The 16,862-nt window shown below is 42.2% G+C and overlaps 1 protein-coding gene across 1 annotated transcript in view; it reads right to left on the bottom strand.

Annotated features, from left to right (window-relative positions):
- fras1 (Fraser extracellular matrix complex subunit 1) overlaps nt 1–16,862 on the bottom strand; it is a 275,437-nt gene that overhangs the window by 211,442 nt on the left and 47,133 nt on the right. The window contains exons 16-18 of the mRNA XM_055918404.1: nt 16,023–16,202; nt 3,970–4,110; nt 1,498–1,641 (exon numbers count right to left, since the gene is read on the bottom strand). Coding sequence (XP_055774379.1) covers nt 1,498–1,641; nt 3,970–4,110; nt 16,023–16,202 — 465 coding nt within the window. The remainder of the gene's footprint in view (nt 1–1,497; nt 1,642–3,969; nt 4,111–16,022; nt 16,203–16,862) is intronic.

The raw sequence follows: 16,862 nt of genomic DNA, 5'->3' as shown, positions 1-16,862 counted from the left end.
GAGACAGAGAGAGAGAGAGAGAGAGAGAGAGAGAGAGAGCGAAAGAGAGAGAGGGGGGGGAAGATAAAGAGAGAGAGGGGGGGGAAGATAAAGAGAGAGAGGGGAGGGAAGAGAGAGTGTAGATAAAGAGAGAGAGAGAGAGGGGGAAGAGAGAGTGTAGATAAAGAGAGAGAGAGGGGGGTAGAGTGTAGATAAAGAGAGAGAGAGAGAGAGAGAGAGAGAGGGGTGAGAGAGTGCAGAAAAGAGAGAAAGAGAGAGGTGGGGGAGAGAGAGTGTAGATAAAGAGAGAGAGAGAGAGGGGGGGGAGTGTAGATAAAGAGAGAGAGGGTTGTGGGGAAGTTATATATCAGCAGGGAGGGTGTAGATATGAGTGTCTGGCAGAAAAGATGAACACAGTCTCTCCGTGCCCTAGAAATGCCAGCAGGCATCTTTTATTGAACCCAGTTTGGCTGAGTGGAGGAGAACAGAGAGAGATGAGAGGAGGGGGGTGATAACTCAACTGTTTCAATTTCATGTCAGTAGGAAAACAGCGGGACCATAATCATAAAACGTAATTAAAATCTGTGGGGGTTTTTTTTGCTCGCATTTCTACTCACATACACACGCATGTTCTCATGCATACACGCACACGTATGGAAAGTGGTCGGTTCCTGACGGGAGAATGTTTCTGTACCGAGAAGTTCAGATGGGACTCATTTTCAAAACAAATCAGGAGAGACGGTGATAAGTTGAAACAAAATATTCAATTTTTGACAACTCATCTGGGTATAACGTATACTGAACAAAAATATACACAAAAAAAATAATTCTCTCAAATTTTTGATTACATCCCTGTTAAGTGAGCATTTCTCATTTGCCAAGATAATCTAACCGTGCCAGTCCAGGACCTCCACATCTGGCTTCTTCACCTGTGGGATCGTCTGAGGGGGGGTCTGAGGAGTATTTCTGTCTGTAATAAAGCCCTTTTGTGGAGAAAAACTAATTCTGACTGGCTGGACCTGGCTGCCAAGTGGGTGGGCCTATCCCCACCCATGGCTGCGCCCCGGCCCAGTCATGTTAAATCCATAGGTTAGGGCCTAATGAATTTATTTCAATTGACTGATTTCCTTCTATTATGTTTGAAATTGTTGCATGTTGTGTTAATATTTGTTTGTTTAGTATGGTTGACTTTCTTTACCAAAATAATGACAAGGGAACATGAATATTGTCTATGTTAACTTTAAAATAACTTAACTTTAAATATTAAAATAACTTTGATCATCAAACATTCAAGTTCTCCGTAAAAGTTTCCTAAACATAGATTTCTCCAGGGGATTTTATTCAACTTCTTAATTATTGCTTAGAAAAAGATTCACCTAAAAGCCAAACTCCCTCAGACAAGGATTGATGCAGTATCAACACACACACACGCACACGCACACGCACACGCACACGCACACGCACACACACACACACACACACACACACACACACACCCTTAATACACGTACTACTCACCCTGACAGAATCCTTGGGGGTGTAAGAACAGTCCCTCTGGACAGATAGTCCTGCAGTAGCCGTTGTTGAAGTTGGCCAGGGGGGGGCAGGACATACAGTCAGCCTGGGAGGTACCTGAACACTCCTGGCAGGATGGGTGGCACCCTGGGGGGGTACATATAGGTGAATAATACAGTAGTGTATCATCATCCAAAGGTCAGTGGATATGACTGTATTGATTTGTGTTTTACCAGCACTTAAGGGGTTAAGTGTCTTGCTGAAGGGGCACAGCAGTAGTGAATGGCAGTTGAGATATGACCTCAGGGATTCTCATGTGAACGGAAGAGCATCATTCTGGTCCCTCTTTGAGGATCCCGGCAGTATCTCCCGGTGTCATTCCTACTACCTCAGAAACCATTCGAAAAACCAGGTGGTTTGTGTCTAGACAGTTGGTTGCTTCGAAAACCAGGTGGTTTGTGTCTAGACAGTTGGTTGCTTTCGAAAACCAGATGGTTTGTGTCTAGACAGAGTTGGTTGCTTAGAAAACCAGACGGTTTGTGTCTAGACAGTTGGTTGCTTCGAAAACCAGGTGGTTTGTGTCTAGACAGTTGGTTGCTTAGAAAACCAGATGGTTTGTGTCTAGACAGAGTTGGTTGGTTAGAAAACCAGATGGTTTGTGTCTAGACAGTTGGTTGCTTAGAAAACCAGGTGGTTTGTGTCTAGACAGTTGGTTGGTTAGAAAACCAGACGGTTTGTGTCTAGACAGAGTTGGTTGCTTAGAAAACCAGGTGGTTTGTGTCTAGACAGTTGGTTGCTTAGAAAACCAGGTGGTTTGTGTCTAGACAGTTGGCTGGTTAGAAAACCAGGTAGTTTGTGTCTAGACAGTTGGTTGCTTAGAAAACCAGGTGGTTTGTGTCTAGACAGTTGGTTGCTTCGAAAACCAGGTGGTTTGTGTCTAGACAGTTGTTTGGTTAGAAAACCAGACGGTTTGTGTCTAGACAGAGTTGGTTGCTTAGAAAACCAGGTGGTTTGTGTCTAGACAGAGTTGGTTGCTTAGAAAACCAAACCAAAAGTAGATACAATCGTTTCCTTCAAAATTTCCCAAAAGGATTACTGTGCAAAACAGAGACAATATACCTTCCCACCAGTAGAGGACAGACAGCAGAGGTATTAAGCAGACATAAGACAGTTCGCAGGAGGGTCAAATTAGTTTTGAGACGGCAAACAAGGCTTTGCTAATGGATAGCGGATTCAAGTGACTTCACATTGCAGCCTTCTGCTCATTTAATTAAATTGAAGAGTCTTAGGAGAAAGCTGTTACTGTGCTTACGTCTGTGTCCCAAATTACACCCTATTCGGGCCCCATATCGCTCTGGTAAAAAAAAGTTGTGCACTATATAGGGAATAGCATGTCGTACTTACTTTTAAGTACATCAGATTCTTCAAAAAGGAGAAGCATTGCCTAGAAAACGTCTTTACTGCCGAATGGCTATCCACAGTTAGTGAAAATGTATTCTGTCACAAATGTGAGAATGGTCATGTTTCTCTCTGCGACTTTTATTCAGCGTCTGGGAAAAGCCTGCTGAATGTCTCTTTTGATATTCGTTATTGAAGGAATAAATTGTGTCGACAAACTGCTAAGCACTACAATAGCAAACTAGGACTGTTTTTTTCAACAGCTAGAAGCACTAGGTTGTCCATTTTTTTAATCCCTTGATGGGTAAAAACGAGGATCTTCAAAGAGTCCTAACAAATTGGGAATTACACAATGTTTTTGTAATTCAAATGATCATTTAAGACTGGTTCCTTTTCCTCGCATTTGTTTCTTTAAGTGACTGGGTTTGAAACGTGGGTCTCCTGTGTGTAAGTTCATGTGTGGGGTGGACAGTATTGGTTGCTGTAAAGGCTTTCCTCCTCCTCTTCATCCGAAGAGCAGGGATTCGACCAAAACGCAGCGTTTGAATATGAATATTGTTTAATAAACAAAACAGAAAACACGAACGAACACTTGAAGTTACAAAACAAATAAACGATGTAGACAGACCTGAACGACAACTCACATGAAACACGAAGAACGCATGAACACGAAAACTGCCTACATAAAACGAACAAACAAACAAAACCGAAACAGTCCCATGTGGCGCAACGACATACACAGGAGACAACCACCCACAAACTAACAATGTGAAACAACCTACCTTAATATGACTCTCAATTAGAGGAAACGCCAAACACCTGCCTCTAATTGAGAGCCATACCAGGCAACCCTTAAACAAACATAGAAACAGAAAACATAGACTGCCCACCCAAACTCACGTCCTGACCAACTAACACATACAAAAACTAACAGAAACAGGTCAGGAACGTGACAGTTGCCCAGGTAATGGTATGCAGACAATAGTAAAAGGGAGGTGTGTGTGCACGTGTGTGTGCGCGTGCGTGAGCGTGCGTGTGCGTGAGCGTGCGTGCGTGTCTAGAAAAAGGTCTCCTTACCTTGGCAAGTGTTGTCCTGGATGGTGTGTCCTGGGTGACATCTGGGGACGCACTGGCCTTCCTGGAGGACGTAGGGCGGGGTACAGGAAGTACAGTTCTGACTACTTCCTCCTGTGCACTGTAAACAGGAAGTGTGGCATTCTGAAATGGACCAAGAGAGAGAAAAGAGGTGGATTTAGGTTTGTGATATTGAAACATAAGCCCATTGATACAGCATTAAAAGTATCCTTGAATATACAGACACCCTATTACATATGCTGTTGTCTTGTGACAAACTGACTCCATTTTGGGATAATGTACAGCACCAATCAAAAGTGTGGAGACATCTACTCATTCAACGTTTTTTCTTTATTTTTTACTATTTTCTAAATTGTAGAATAATAGTGAAGACGTCAAAACTATGAAATAACACATATGGAATCATGTAGTAACCAAAAAAATGTAAATATATTTCATATTTGATATTCTTCAAAGTAACCACCCTGTGCCTTGATGACAGCTTTGCACATTCTTGGCATTCTCTCAACCAGCTTAATGAGGTAGTCACTTGGAATGCATTTAAATTAACAGGTGTTCCTTGTTAAGAGTTAATGTTGATTTAATTGCTGCAAAAAACTGTATAGCCTCGTACTGTACAGCCTCGTACTGTATAGCCTCGTATTGTATGACCTCGTACTGTATAGCCTCGTACTGGAAAGCCTCGTACTATATAGCATCGTACTGTATAGCCTCGTACAGTATATCCTTGTACTGTATAGCCTCGTACTGGAAAGCCTCGTACTATATAGCATCGTACTGTATAGCCTCGTACTGTATAGCCTCGTACTATATAGTCTCGTACTGTACAGCCTCGAACTATATAGCCTCGTACTGTATGGCCTCGAACTATATAGCCTCGTACTGTATGGCCTCGTATAGGGATTTTGTTTTTGTTTCTTTTTACTTTCGTGTTGTGTTTGAAAAAATATATATATAAGGACACACCCTGTGTATGTCTCCCTGTGTATGTCTCTCTGTGTATGTCTCCCTGTGTATGTCTCCCTGTGTATGTCTCCCTATGTATGTCTCCCTGTTTATGTCTCTTTGTGTTTGTCTCCCTGTGTATGTCTCTCTGTGTATGTCTCCCTGTGTATGTCTCCCTGTGTATGTCTCTCTGTGTATGTCTCCCTGTGTATGTCTCCCTGTGTATGTCTCTCTGTGTATGTCTCTCTGTGTATGTCTCCCTGTGTATGTCTCTCTGTGTTTGTCTCCCTGTGTTTGTCTCCCTGTGTATGTCTCTCTGTGTGTTTGTCTCCCTGTGTATGTCTCCCTGTGTATGTCTCCCTGTGTATGTCTCTCTGTGTTTGTCTCCCTGTGTATGTCTCCCTGTGTATGTCTCCCTGTGTTTGTCTCCCTGTGTATGTCTCTCTGTGTATGTCTCCCTGTGTTTGTCTCCCTGTGTATGTCTCCCTGTGTATGTCTCTCTGTGTATGTCTCCCTGTTTATGTCTCTCTGTGTTTGTCTCCCTGTGTATGTATCTCTGTGTATCTCTCCCATGTCAAAGTGGAAACCTAGAAAAATCACTCACAGACCGTGGCATTGAGAAAGTCAGCCTCTCCAAACCTCACCCTCTCTCTCTTTGTCTGTTTAGTCAACTTAAGCTGTATGTCGGCTGAGAAACACATGAGTTTACCATCTCCTTCCACAGTATTGGAGGGATATTAAAAATAACTGCTGTCAAGCTTCCTTCAGCTGCCAGGAGAGGAGGGAAAGACAGATAGGCACCAGCCGGTCGCCTGTCTGCCTGACTGCCTGCCTTTCTGCCTGCCTGCCTGCCTGCCTACCTACCTACCTACCTGCCTGACTGCCTGCCTGTCTTTCTGCTTGACTGCCTGCCTGCCTGCCTGCCTGACTGTCTGCCTGACTGCCTGCCTGCCTTTCTGCCTGCCTACCTACCTACCTACCTACCTACCTACCTACCTACCTGCCTGACTGCCTGTCTTTCTGACTGCCTGACTGCCTGACTGTCTGCCTGACTGCCTGCCTGCCTTTCTGCCTGCCTGCCTGCCTACCTACCTACCTACCTGCCTGACTGCCTGTCTTTCTGCTTGACTGCCTGCCTGCCTGACTGCCTGCCTGCCTTTCTGCCTGACTGTCTGCCTGACTGCCTGAGTTTCTGCCTGACTGTCTGCCTGACTGCCTGACTGTCTGCCTGACTGCCTGCCTGACTGCCTGTCTGACTGCCTGTCTGTCTGTCTGTCTGACTGCCTGCCTGTCTCTCTGCCTGACTGCCTGTCTGTCTGACTGCCTGCCTGCCTGCCTGTCTGCCTGCCTGCCTGCCTGTCTGCCTGTCTGCCTGCCTGTCTGCCTGCCTGCCTGACTGCGTGACTGCCTGCCTGCCTGCCTGACTGCGTGACTGCCTGCCTGCCTGCGTGACTGCCTGCCTGACTGTCTGGCTGCCTGCCTGCCTGCCTGCCTGCCTGCCTGTCTGCCTGCCTGCCTGCCTGACTGCGTGACTGCCTGCCTGCCAAAGTCTCCAAAGTCTCCTGCCAAAGTTTCTCCTTTCCCCATTAACTCTGTAACGTTATCTGGATACATCTAGTATATCACTACATCTAGTATAACACTACATCTAGTATATCACTACATCACCTGGATACATCTAGTATATCACTACATCACCTGGATACATCTAGTATAACACTACATCACCTGGATACATCTAGTATAACACTATATCACCTGGATACATCTAGTATAACACTACATCTAGTATAACACTACATCTAGTATATCACTACATCACCTGGATACATCTAGTATATCACTACATCACCTGGATACATCTAGTATAACACTACATCACCTGGATACATCTAGTATAACACTACATCTAGTATAACACTACATCACCTGGATACATCTATTATAACACTACATCACCTGGATACATCTAGTATAACACTACATCTAGTATAACACTACATCTAGTATAACACTACATCACCTGGATACATCTAGTATAACACTACATCTAGTATAACACTACATCTAGTATAACACTACATCTAGTATAACACTACATCACCTGGATACATCTAGTATAACACTACATCACCTGGATACATCTAGTATAACACTACATCTAGTATATCACTACATCACCTGGATACATCTAGTATAACACTACATCACCTGGATACATCTAGTATAACACTACATCTAGTATAACACTACATCTAGTATAACACTACATCACCTGGATACATCTAGTATAACACTACATCTAGTATAACACTACATCTAGTATAACACTACATCTAGTATAACACTACATCACCTGGATACATCTAGTATAACACTACATCTAGTATATCACTACATCACCTGGATACATCTAGTATAACACTACATCACCTGGATACATCTAGTATATCACTACATCTAGTATAACACTACATCTAGTATAACACTATATCACCTGGATACATCTAGTATATCACTACATCTAGTATAACACTACATCTAGTATAACACTACATCTAGTATAACACTACATCTAGTATATCACTACATCTAGTATATCACTACATCACCTGGATACATCTAGTATAACACTACATCACCTGGATACATCTAGTATATCACTACATCACCTGGATACATCTAGTATATCACTACATCACCTGGATACATCTAGTATATCACTACATCACCTGGATACATCTAGTATATCACTACATCACCTGGATACATCTAGTATATCACTACATCACCTGGATACATCTAGTATAACACTACATCACCTGGATACATCTAGTATAACACTACATCTAGTATAACACTACATCTAGTATATCACTACATCTAGTATATCACTACATCACCTGGATACATCTAGTATAACACTACCTCTAGTATAACACTACATCTAGTATATCACTACATCACCTGGATACATCTAGTATATCACTACATCACCTGGATACATCTAGTATATCCCTACATCACCTGGATACATCTAGTATATCACTACATCACCTGGATACATCTAGTATATCACTACATCACCTGGATACATCTAGTATATCACTACATCACCTGGATACATCTAGTATATCACTACATCACCTGGATACATCTAGTATAACACTACATCACCTGGATACATCTAGTATAACACTACATCTAGTATAACACTACATCTAGTATAACACTACATCACCTGGATACATCTAGTATAACACTACATCTAGTATAACACTACATCTAGTATATCACTACATCTAGTATATCACTACATCACCTGGATACATCTAGTATAACACTACATCACCTGGATACATCTAGTATAACACTACATCTAGTATAACACTACATCTAGTATAACACTACATCACCTGGATACATCTAGTATATCACTACATCTAGTATAACACTACATCTAGTATATCACTACATCACCTGGATACATCTAGTATATCACTACATCACCTGGATACATCTAGTATAACACTACATCACCTGGATACATCTAGTATAACACTACATCACCTGGATACATCTAGTATAACACTACATCTAGTATAACACTACATCTAGTATAACACTACATCTAGTATAACACTACATCACCTGGATACATCTAGTATATCACTACATCTAGTATAACACTACATCTAGTATAACACTACATCACCTGGATACATCTAGTATAACACTACATCTAGTATAACACTACATCACCTGGATACATCTAGTATATCACTACATCTAGTATAACACTACATCACCTGGATACATCTAGTATATCACTACATCACCTGGATACATCTAGTATAACACTACATCTAGTATAACACTACATCTAGTATAACACTACATCTAGTATAACACTACATCTAGTATAACACTACATCACCTGGATACATCTAGTATAACACTACATCTAGTATAACACTACATCTAGTATATCACTACATCACCTGGATACATCTAGTATAACACTACATCACCTGGATACATCTAGTATAACACTACATCTAGTATATCACTACATCTAGTATAACACTACATCTAGTATAACACTACATCACCTGGATACATCTAGTATAACACTACATCTAGTATATCACTACATCTAGTATAACACTACATCACCTGGATACATCTAGTATAACACTACATCTAGTATATCACTACATCTAGTATATCACTACATCACCTGGATACATCTAGTATAACACTACATCTAGTATATCACTACATCTAGTATATCACTACATCTAGTATATCACTACATCACCTGGATACATCTAGTATAACACTACATCTAGTATAACACTACATCTAGTATAACACTACATCTAGTATAACACTACATCTAGTATAACACGACATCACCTGGATACATCTAGTATAACACTACATCACCTGGATACATCTAGTATAACACTACATCACCTGGATACATCTAGTATATCACTACATCTAGTATAACACTATATCACCTGGATACATCTAGTATATCACTACATCTAGTATAACACTACATCACCTGGATACATCTAGTATAACACTACATCTAGTATAACACTACATCTAGTATATCACTACATCTAGTATAACACTACATCTAGTATAACACTATATCACCTGGATACATCTAGTATAACACTACATCACCTGGATACATCTAGTATATCACTACATCTAGTATAACACTACATCACCTGGATACATCTAGTATAACACTACATCTAGTATACCACTACATCTAGTATATCACTACATCTAGTATAACACTACATCACCTGGATACATCTAGTATATCACTACATCTAGTATAACACTATATCACCTGGATACATCTAGTATATCACTACATCTAGTATAACACTACATCACCTGGATACATCTAGTATAACACTACATCACCTCGATACATCTAGTATAACACTACATCTAGTATATCACTACATCTAGTATATCACTACATCTAGTATATCACTACATCACCTGGATACATCTAGTATAACACTACATCACCTGGATACATCTAGTATAACACTACATCTAGTATAACACTACATCTAGTATAACACTACATCACCTGGATACATCTAGTATATCACTACATCTAGTATAACACTATATCACCTGGATACATCTAGTATATCACTACATCACCTGGATACATCTAGTATAACACTACATCACCTGGATACATCTAGTATATCACTACATCACCTGGATACATCTAGTATAACACTACATCACCTGGATACATCTAGTAAATCACTACATCACCTGGATACATCTAGTATAACACTACATCACCTGGATACATCTAGTATAACACTACATCTAGTATAACACTACATCTAGTATAACACTACATCACCTGGATACATCTAGTATAACACTACATCACCTGGATACATCTAGTATAACACTACATCTAGTCTAACACTACATCTAGTATAACACTATATCACCTGGATACATCTAGTATAACACTACGTCACCTGGATACATCTAGTATAACACTACATCACCTGGATACATCTAGTATAACACTACATCACCTGGATACATCTAGTATAACACTACATCACCTGGATACATCTAGTAAATCACTACATCACCTGGATACATCTAGTATATCACTACATCACCTGGATACATCTAGTATATCACTACATCACCTGGATACATCTAGTATAACACTACATCACCTGGATACATCTAGTATAACACTACATCACCTGGATACATCTAGTATATCACTACATCTAGTATAACACTACATCTAGTATATCACTACATCACCTGGATACATCTAGTATATCACTACATCTAGTATAACACTACATCACCTGGATACATCTAGTATATCACTACATCTAGTATAACACTACATCACCTGGATACATCTAGTATACCACTACATCTAGTATAACACTATATCACCTGGATACATCTAGTATAACACTACGTCACCTGGATACAATGCCATACAACTCTCCTTCCGTGGCCTCCATTTGCTCTTAAATACAAGTAAAACTAAATGCATGCTCTTCAACCGATCGCTGCCTGCCCCTGCCCGCCTGTCCAACATCACTACTCTGGACGGCTCTGACTTAGAATATGTGGACAACTACAAATACCTAGGTGTCTGGTTAGACTGTAAACTCTCCTTCCAGACTCACATCAAACATCTCCAATCCAAAGTTAAATCTAGAATTGGCTTCCTATTCCGCAACAAAGCATCCTTCACTCATGCTGCCAAACATACCCTTGTAAATCTGACCATCCTACCAATCCTCGACTTCGGTGATGTCATTTACAAAATAGCCTCCAAAACCCTACTCAATAAATTGGATGCAGTCTATCACAGTGCCATCCGTTTTGTCACCAAAGCCCCATATACTACCCACCACTGCGACCTGTACACTCTCGTTGGCTGGCCCTCGCTTCATACTCGTCGTCAAACCCACTGGCTCCAGGTCATCTACAAGACCCTGCTAGGTAAAGTCCCCCCTTATCTCAGCTCGCTGGTCACCATAGCAGCACCTACCTGTAGCACGCGCTCCAGCAGGTATATCTCTCTGGTCACCCCCAAAACCAATTCTTCCTTTGGCCGCCTCTCCTTCCAGTTCTCTGCTGCCAATGACTGGAACGAACTACAAAAATCTCTGAAACTGGAAACACGTATCTCCCTCACTAGCTTTAAGCACCAGCTGTCAGAGCAGCTCATAGATTACTGCACCTGTACATAGCCCATCTATAATTTAGCCCAAACAACTACCTCTTTACCTACTGTATTTATTTATTTATTTATTTTGCTCCTTTGCACCCCATTATTTCTATCTCTACTTTTTTCTATCTCTACTATCTCTACTTTTTTTACTTTTTTTTTTTTACTTGCTATATTGTATTTACTTCGCCACCATGGCCTTTTTATATTTTTATTTATTTATATATATATTTTGTTTGCCTTCACCTCCCTTATCTCACCTCACTTGCTCATATTGTATATAGACTTATTTTTCACTGTATTATTGACTGTATGTTTGTTCTACTCCATGTGTAACTATGTGTTGTTGTATGTGTCGAACTGCTTTGCTTTATCTTGGCCAGGTCGCAATTGTAAATGAGAACGTGTTCTCAATTTGCCTACCTGGTTAAATAAAGGTGAAATAAAATAAAATAAACATCTAGTATAACACTACATCTAGTATAACACTATATCACCTGGATACATCTAGTATAACACTATATCACCTGGATACATCTAGTATAACACTACGTTACCTGGATACATCTAGTATAACACTACGTCACCTGGATACATCTAGTATAACACTACCTAGGCTGTGGACACATCAGAACTCAACAGAGTGTTTCAGATCATTTCATCTTCCCTGTTGTGTTTTAACAGGTTCTAAATCTGTAGACACACACACCCTGCAGACACACACACACACACACACACACACACACACACACACACACACACACACACACACACACACACACACACACACACACACACACACACACACACACACACACACACACACACACACACACACACCCTGCAGACGCACACCCTGCAGACACACACACACACCCTGCAGACACACACACACACACACACACACACACACACACACACACACACACACACACACACACACACACACACACACACACACACACACACACACCCTGCAGACACACACCCTGCAGACACACACACACACCCTGCAGACACACACACACACACACACCCTGCAGACACACACACACACCCTGCAGACATACACACACCCTGCAGACACACACACACACACACACACACACACCCTGCAGACACACACCCTGCAGACACACACACACACCCTGCAGACACACACACACACACCCTGCAGACACACACACACACCCTGCAGACACACACGCACACCCTGCAGACACACACACACACACCCTGCAGACACACACACACACCCTGCAGACACACACACACACCCTGCAGACACACACACATCTATCTAACTGTCTGAGACAGTTCATGTATTTATTTATTCATTTTTGGGTTATTTTTTACTGGCTTTTTCTCCCCAATTTCGTGATCGCAATCTTGTCTCATCGTTGCAACTCCCTACAGGGTCAGGAGTGCACCTGTACATAACCCATGTATAATTTAGCCCAAACAACTACCTCTTTCCCTACTGTATTTATTTATTTATTTTGCTCCTTTGCACCCCATTATTTCTATCTCTATTTTGCACATTCTTCCACTGCAAATCTACCATTCCAGTGTTTTACTTGCTATATTGTATTTACTTCGCCACCATGGCCTTTTTTTTGCCTTTACCTCCCTTATCTCACCTCATTTGCTCACATTGTATATAGACTTATTTTCTATTGTATTATTGACTGTATGTTTGTTTTACTCCATGTGTAACTATGTGTTATTGTTTGTGTCGAACTGCTTGGCTTTATCTTGGCCAGGTCGCAGTTGTAAATGAGAACGTGTTCTCAACTTGCCTAGCTGGTTAAATAAAGGTGTTCTCAACTAGCCTACCTGGTTAAATAAAGGTGTTCTCAACTTGCCTACCTGGTTAAATAAAGGTGTTCTCAACTTGCCTACCTGGTTAAATAAAGGTGTTCTCAACTTGCCTACCTGGTTAAATAAAGGTGTTCTCAACTTGCCTACCTGGTTAAATAAAGGTGAAATAAATAAATAAAAGGAGAAGCGAAGGTTGAGTCATGCGTCTTACGAAACATGACCCACCAAGCCACGCTTCTTAAACACCAGTTTGCTTAACCCGGAATCCAAGCTGCACAAATGTGAAATACCGCTCAACTGACGACCCCGAAGTCACCCTGCAGGCGCCCGGCCAGCCATACAGGAGTCGCGTGACGAGCCAAGTGAAGCTCCAAAGCGCCAAACCCTCCCCTAGCCCAGACGACGCTGGGCCAGTTGTGCGCCGCCCTATCGGACTCCCGGTCACGGCCTGTTGTGACACAGCCTGGAATCGAACCTAGACTGTAGTGACGGCACAACACTGCGATGCAGTGCCTTAGACTGCTGCTCCACTCGGGAGGCCAGTTAATTTATTTTCTATCCAGAGAAGAATCCTTATCCAGGTAAATAAAGATTCAATTATATATAAATTGAATCTTTTTTTATCACCAGGATACAAGATGCAATTTGAGAACAGACATAGTGAAACCCAGCTGTGGAGAGCTGACCACTTGACTTATTCCACATTTTGTTTTTTTTCTCCTCATCAGTCTACACACAATTCCCCATGATGACATCACAATACCCCATAATGACATCACAATACCCCATGATGACATCACAATACCCCATAATGACATCACAATACCCCATAATGACAAAACAAAAACACATTTTTAGAAATGTTCACTAATTTATGAAAAATAAAAAACTGAAATATCACATTTACGTAAGTATTCAGACCCTTTACTCAGTACTTTATTGAAGCATCTTTGGCAGGGATTACAGCCTTGAGTCTTCTTGGGTATGACGCTACAGGATTGGCACACCTGTATTTGGGGAGTTTCTCCCATTCTTCTCTGCAGATCCTCTCAAGCTCAAGCTCTGCACAGCTATTTTCAGGTCTCTTCAGAGATGTTTGATCGGGTTCAAGTCCTAGCTCTGGCTGGGCCACTCAAGGACATTCAGAGACTTGTCCCAAAGCCCTCCTGTGTTGTCTTGGCTGTGTGCTTAGGGTTGTTGTCCTGTTGGAAGGTGAACCTTCACCCCAGTCTGAGTTCCTGAGCGCTCTGGAGCAGGTTTTCATCAAAGATCTCTCTCTACTTTGCTCCGTTCATCTTTGCCTCGATCCTGACTAGTCTCCCAGTCCTTGCCGCTGAAAACCATCCGCACAGAATTATGCTGACACCACCATGCTTCACTGTAGGGATGGTGCCAGGTTTCTTCCAGACGTGACGCTTGGCATTCAGGCCAAAGTGTTCAGTCTTGGTTTAATCAGACAAGAGACTTGTTTCTCATGGTCAGAGTGCCTTTTGGCAAACTCCAAGTCAGCTGTCATGTGCCTTTTACTGAGGAGTGGCTTCCGTCTGGCCACTCTACCATAAAGGCCTGATTGGTAGAGTGCTGCATAGATGGTTGTCCTTCTGGAAGGTTCTCCCATCTCCACAGAGGAACTCTGGAGCTCTGTCAGAGTGACCATCGGGTTCTTGGTCACCTCCCTGACCAAGGCCTTTCTCCCCCGATTGCTCAGTTTGGCCGGACGGCCAGCTCTAGGAAGAGTCTTCCAAACGTCTTCCATTTAAGAATGTTGGAGGCCACTGTGTTCTTGGGGAGCTTCAATGCTGCAGACTTTTTTTGGTACCCTTCCCCAGATCTGTGCCTCGACACAATCCTGTATGGGAGCTCTCAATTCCATCGACCTCATGACTTGGTTTTTTGCTCTGATATGCACTGTCAACTGTGGGACCTTATATAGACAGGTGTGTGCCTTTCCAAATCATGTCCAATCAATAGAATGTACCACAGGTGGACTCCAATCAAGTCGTAGAAACATCTCAAGGATGATCAATGGAAACAGGATGCATATGAGCTCAATTTCGAGTCTCATAGCAAAAGGGTCTGCTATTTTATTTGTATATTATTTTCAAAATGTCTAAAAACATGTTTTCCCTTTATCATTATGAGATATTGTGCATAGATTGATGATTTAAAAAAAGTATTTACTACATTTTAGAATAAGGCTGTAACGTAACAAAATGTGGAAAAAGTCAAAGGGTCTGGATACAAGGCTCTGTATGGTACATTTTGTATAGTAGGTTTAATGTTGAAAGTGTGTGAACCCCCCCCCCCCCCCCCACAGGGAAAACACTGCTGCTATGTTCTAACACAGCTACCCCCCCCACCACACACACACACACACACACACACACACACACACACACACACACACACACACACACACACACACACACACACACACACACACACACACACACACCTTCCGCTCCCAACCCACCCCCACCCCCTGTCTACTTGCCTCTGCATGTGTGTTGTGCGTCCAGGTAGAACGGAGCAGAGCATTCGGCCACACACACTCCGTGGGGTAGTGGTGTGTGAGGGGGACTGGTCAGTGGCTGCAGGGCCTCCTCTGGTTTCAGACACCTCAGACAGTCAGAGGACAGGGGACCCACACATGTCCTACAGGATGGGTGGCAGTCTGACGGGAGAGAGAACAGACTAAATCAGACTTTTAAAAAATGTAAAATTAAAACACACTCACACACAACCTGCAGGATGAGTGGCAGGAATGGGCAGGTGTATGTACATACATGAATGGAGAAATGAAAGCAGCCTTATACAGACATAGTGAAACCCAGCTATAAAACTGGGATATATAGCTCTATATAACGCTCTATAGGCAGAAAAGTTCAAAAGCTAAACTAGTCTCATTCTGATGATCCAGTTCTCCTTTTCCCTCTAACCCGAACCCAGTCACTTACTGAGACAGGTCCCATCCTGATGATCCAGTTCTCCTTTTACCTCTAACCAGAACCCAGTCACTTACTGAGACAGGTCCCATCCTGATGATCCAGTTCTCCTTTTCCCTCTAACCAGAACCCAGTCACTTACTGAGACAGGTCCCATCCTGATGATCCAGTTCTTCTTTTCCCTCTAACCAGAACCCAGTCACTTACTGAGACAGGTCCCATCCTGAAGGTCCAGTTCTCCTTTTCCCTCTAACCAGAACCCAGTCACTTACTGAGACAGGTCCCATCCTGAAGGTCCAGTTCTCCTTTTCCCTCTAACCAGAACCCAGTCACTTACTGAGACAGGTCCCATCCTGATGATCCAGTTCTCCTTTTCCCTCTAACCCGAA

Source organism: Salvelinus fontinalis, chromosome 4, assembly GCF_029448725.1.
Source record: "Salvelinus fontinalis isolate EN_2023a chromosome 4, ASM2944872v1, whole genome shotgun sequence".
NCBI classification, from domain to species: domain Eukaryota; kingdom Metazoa; phylum Chordata; class Actinopteri; order Salmoniformes; family Salmonidae; genus Salvelinus; species Salvelinus fontinalis.
This window is presented reverse-complemented; position numbering and strand designations above follow the sequence as displayed.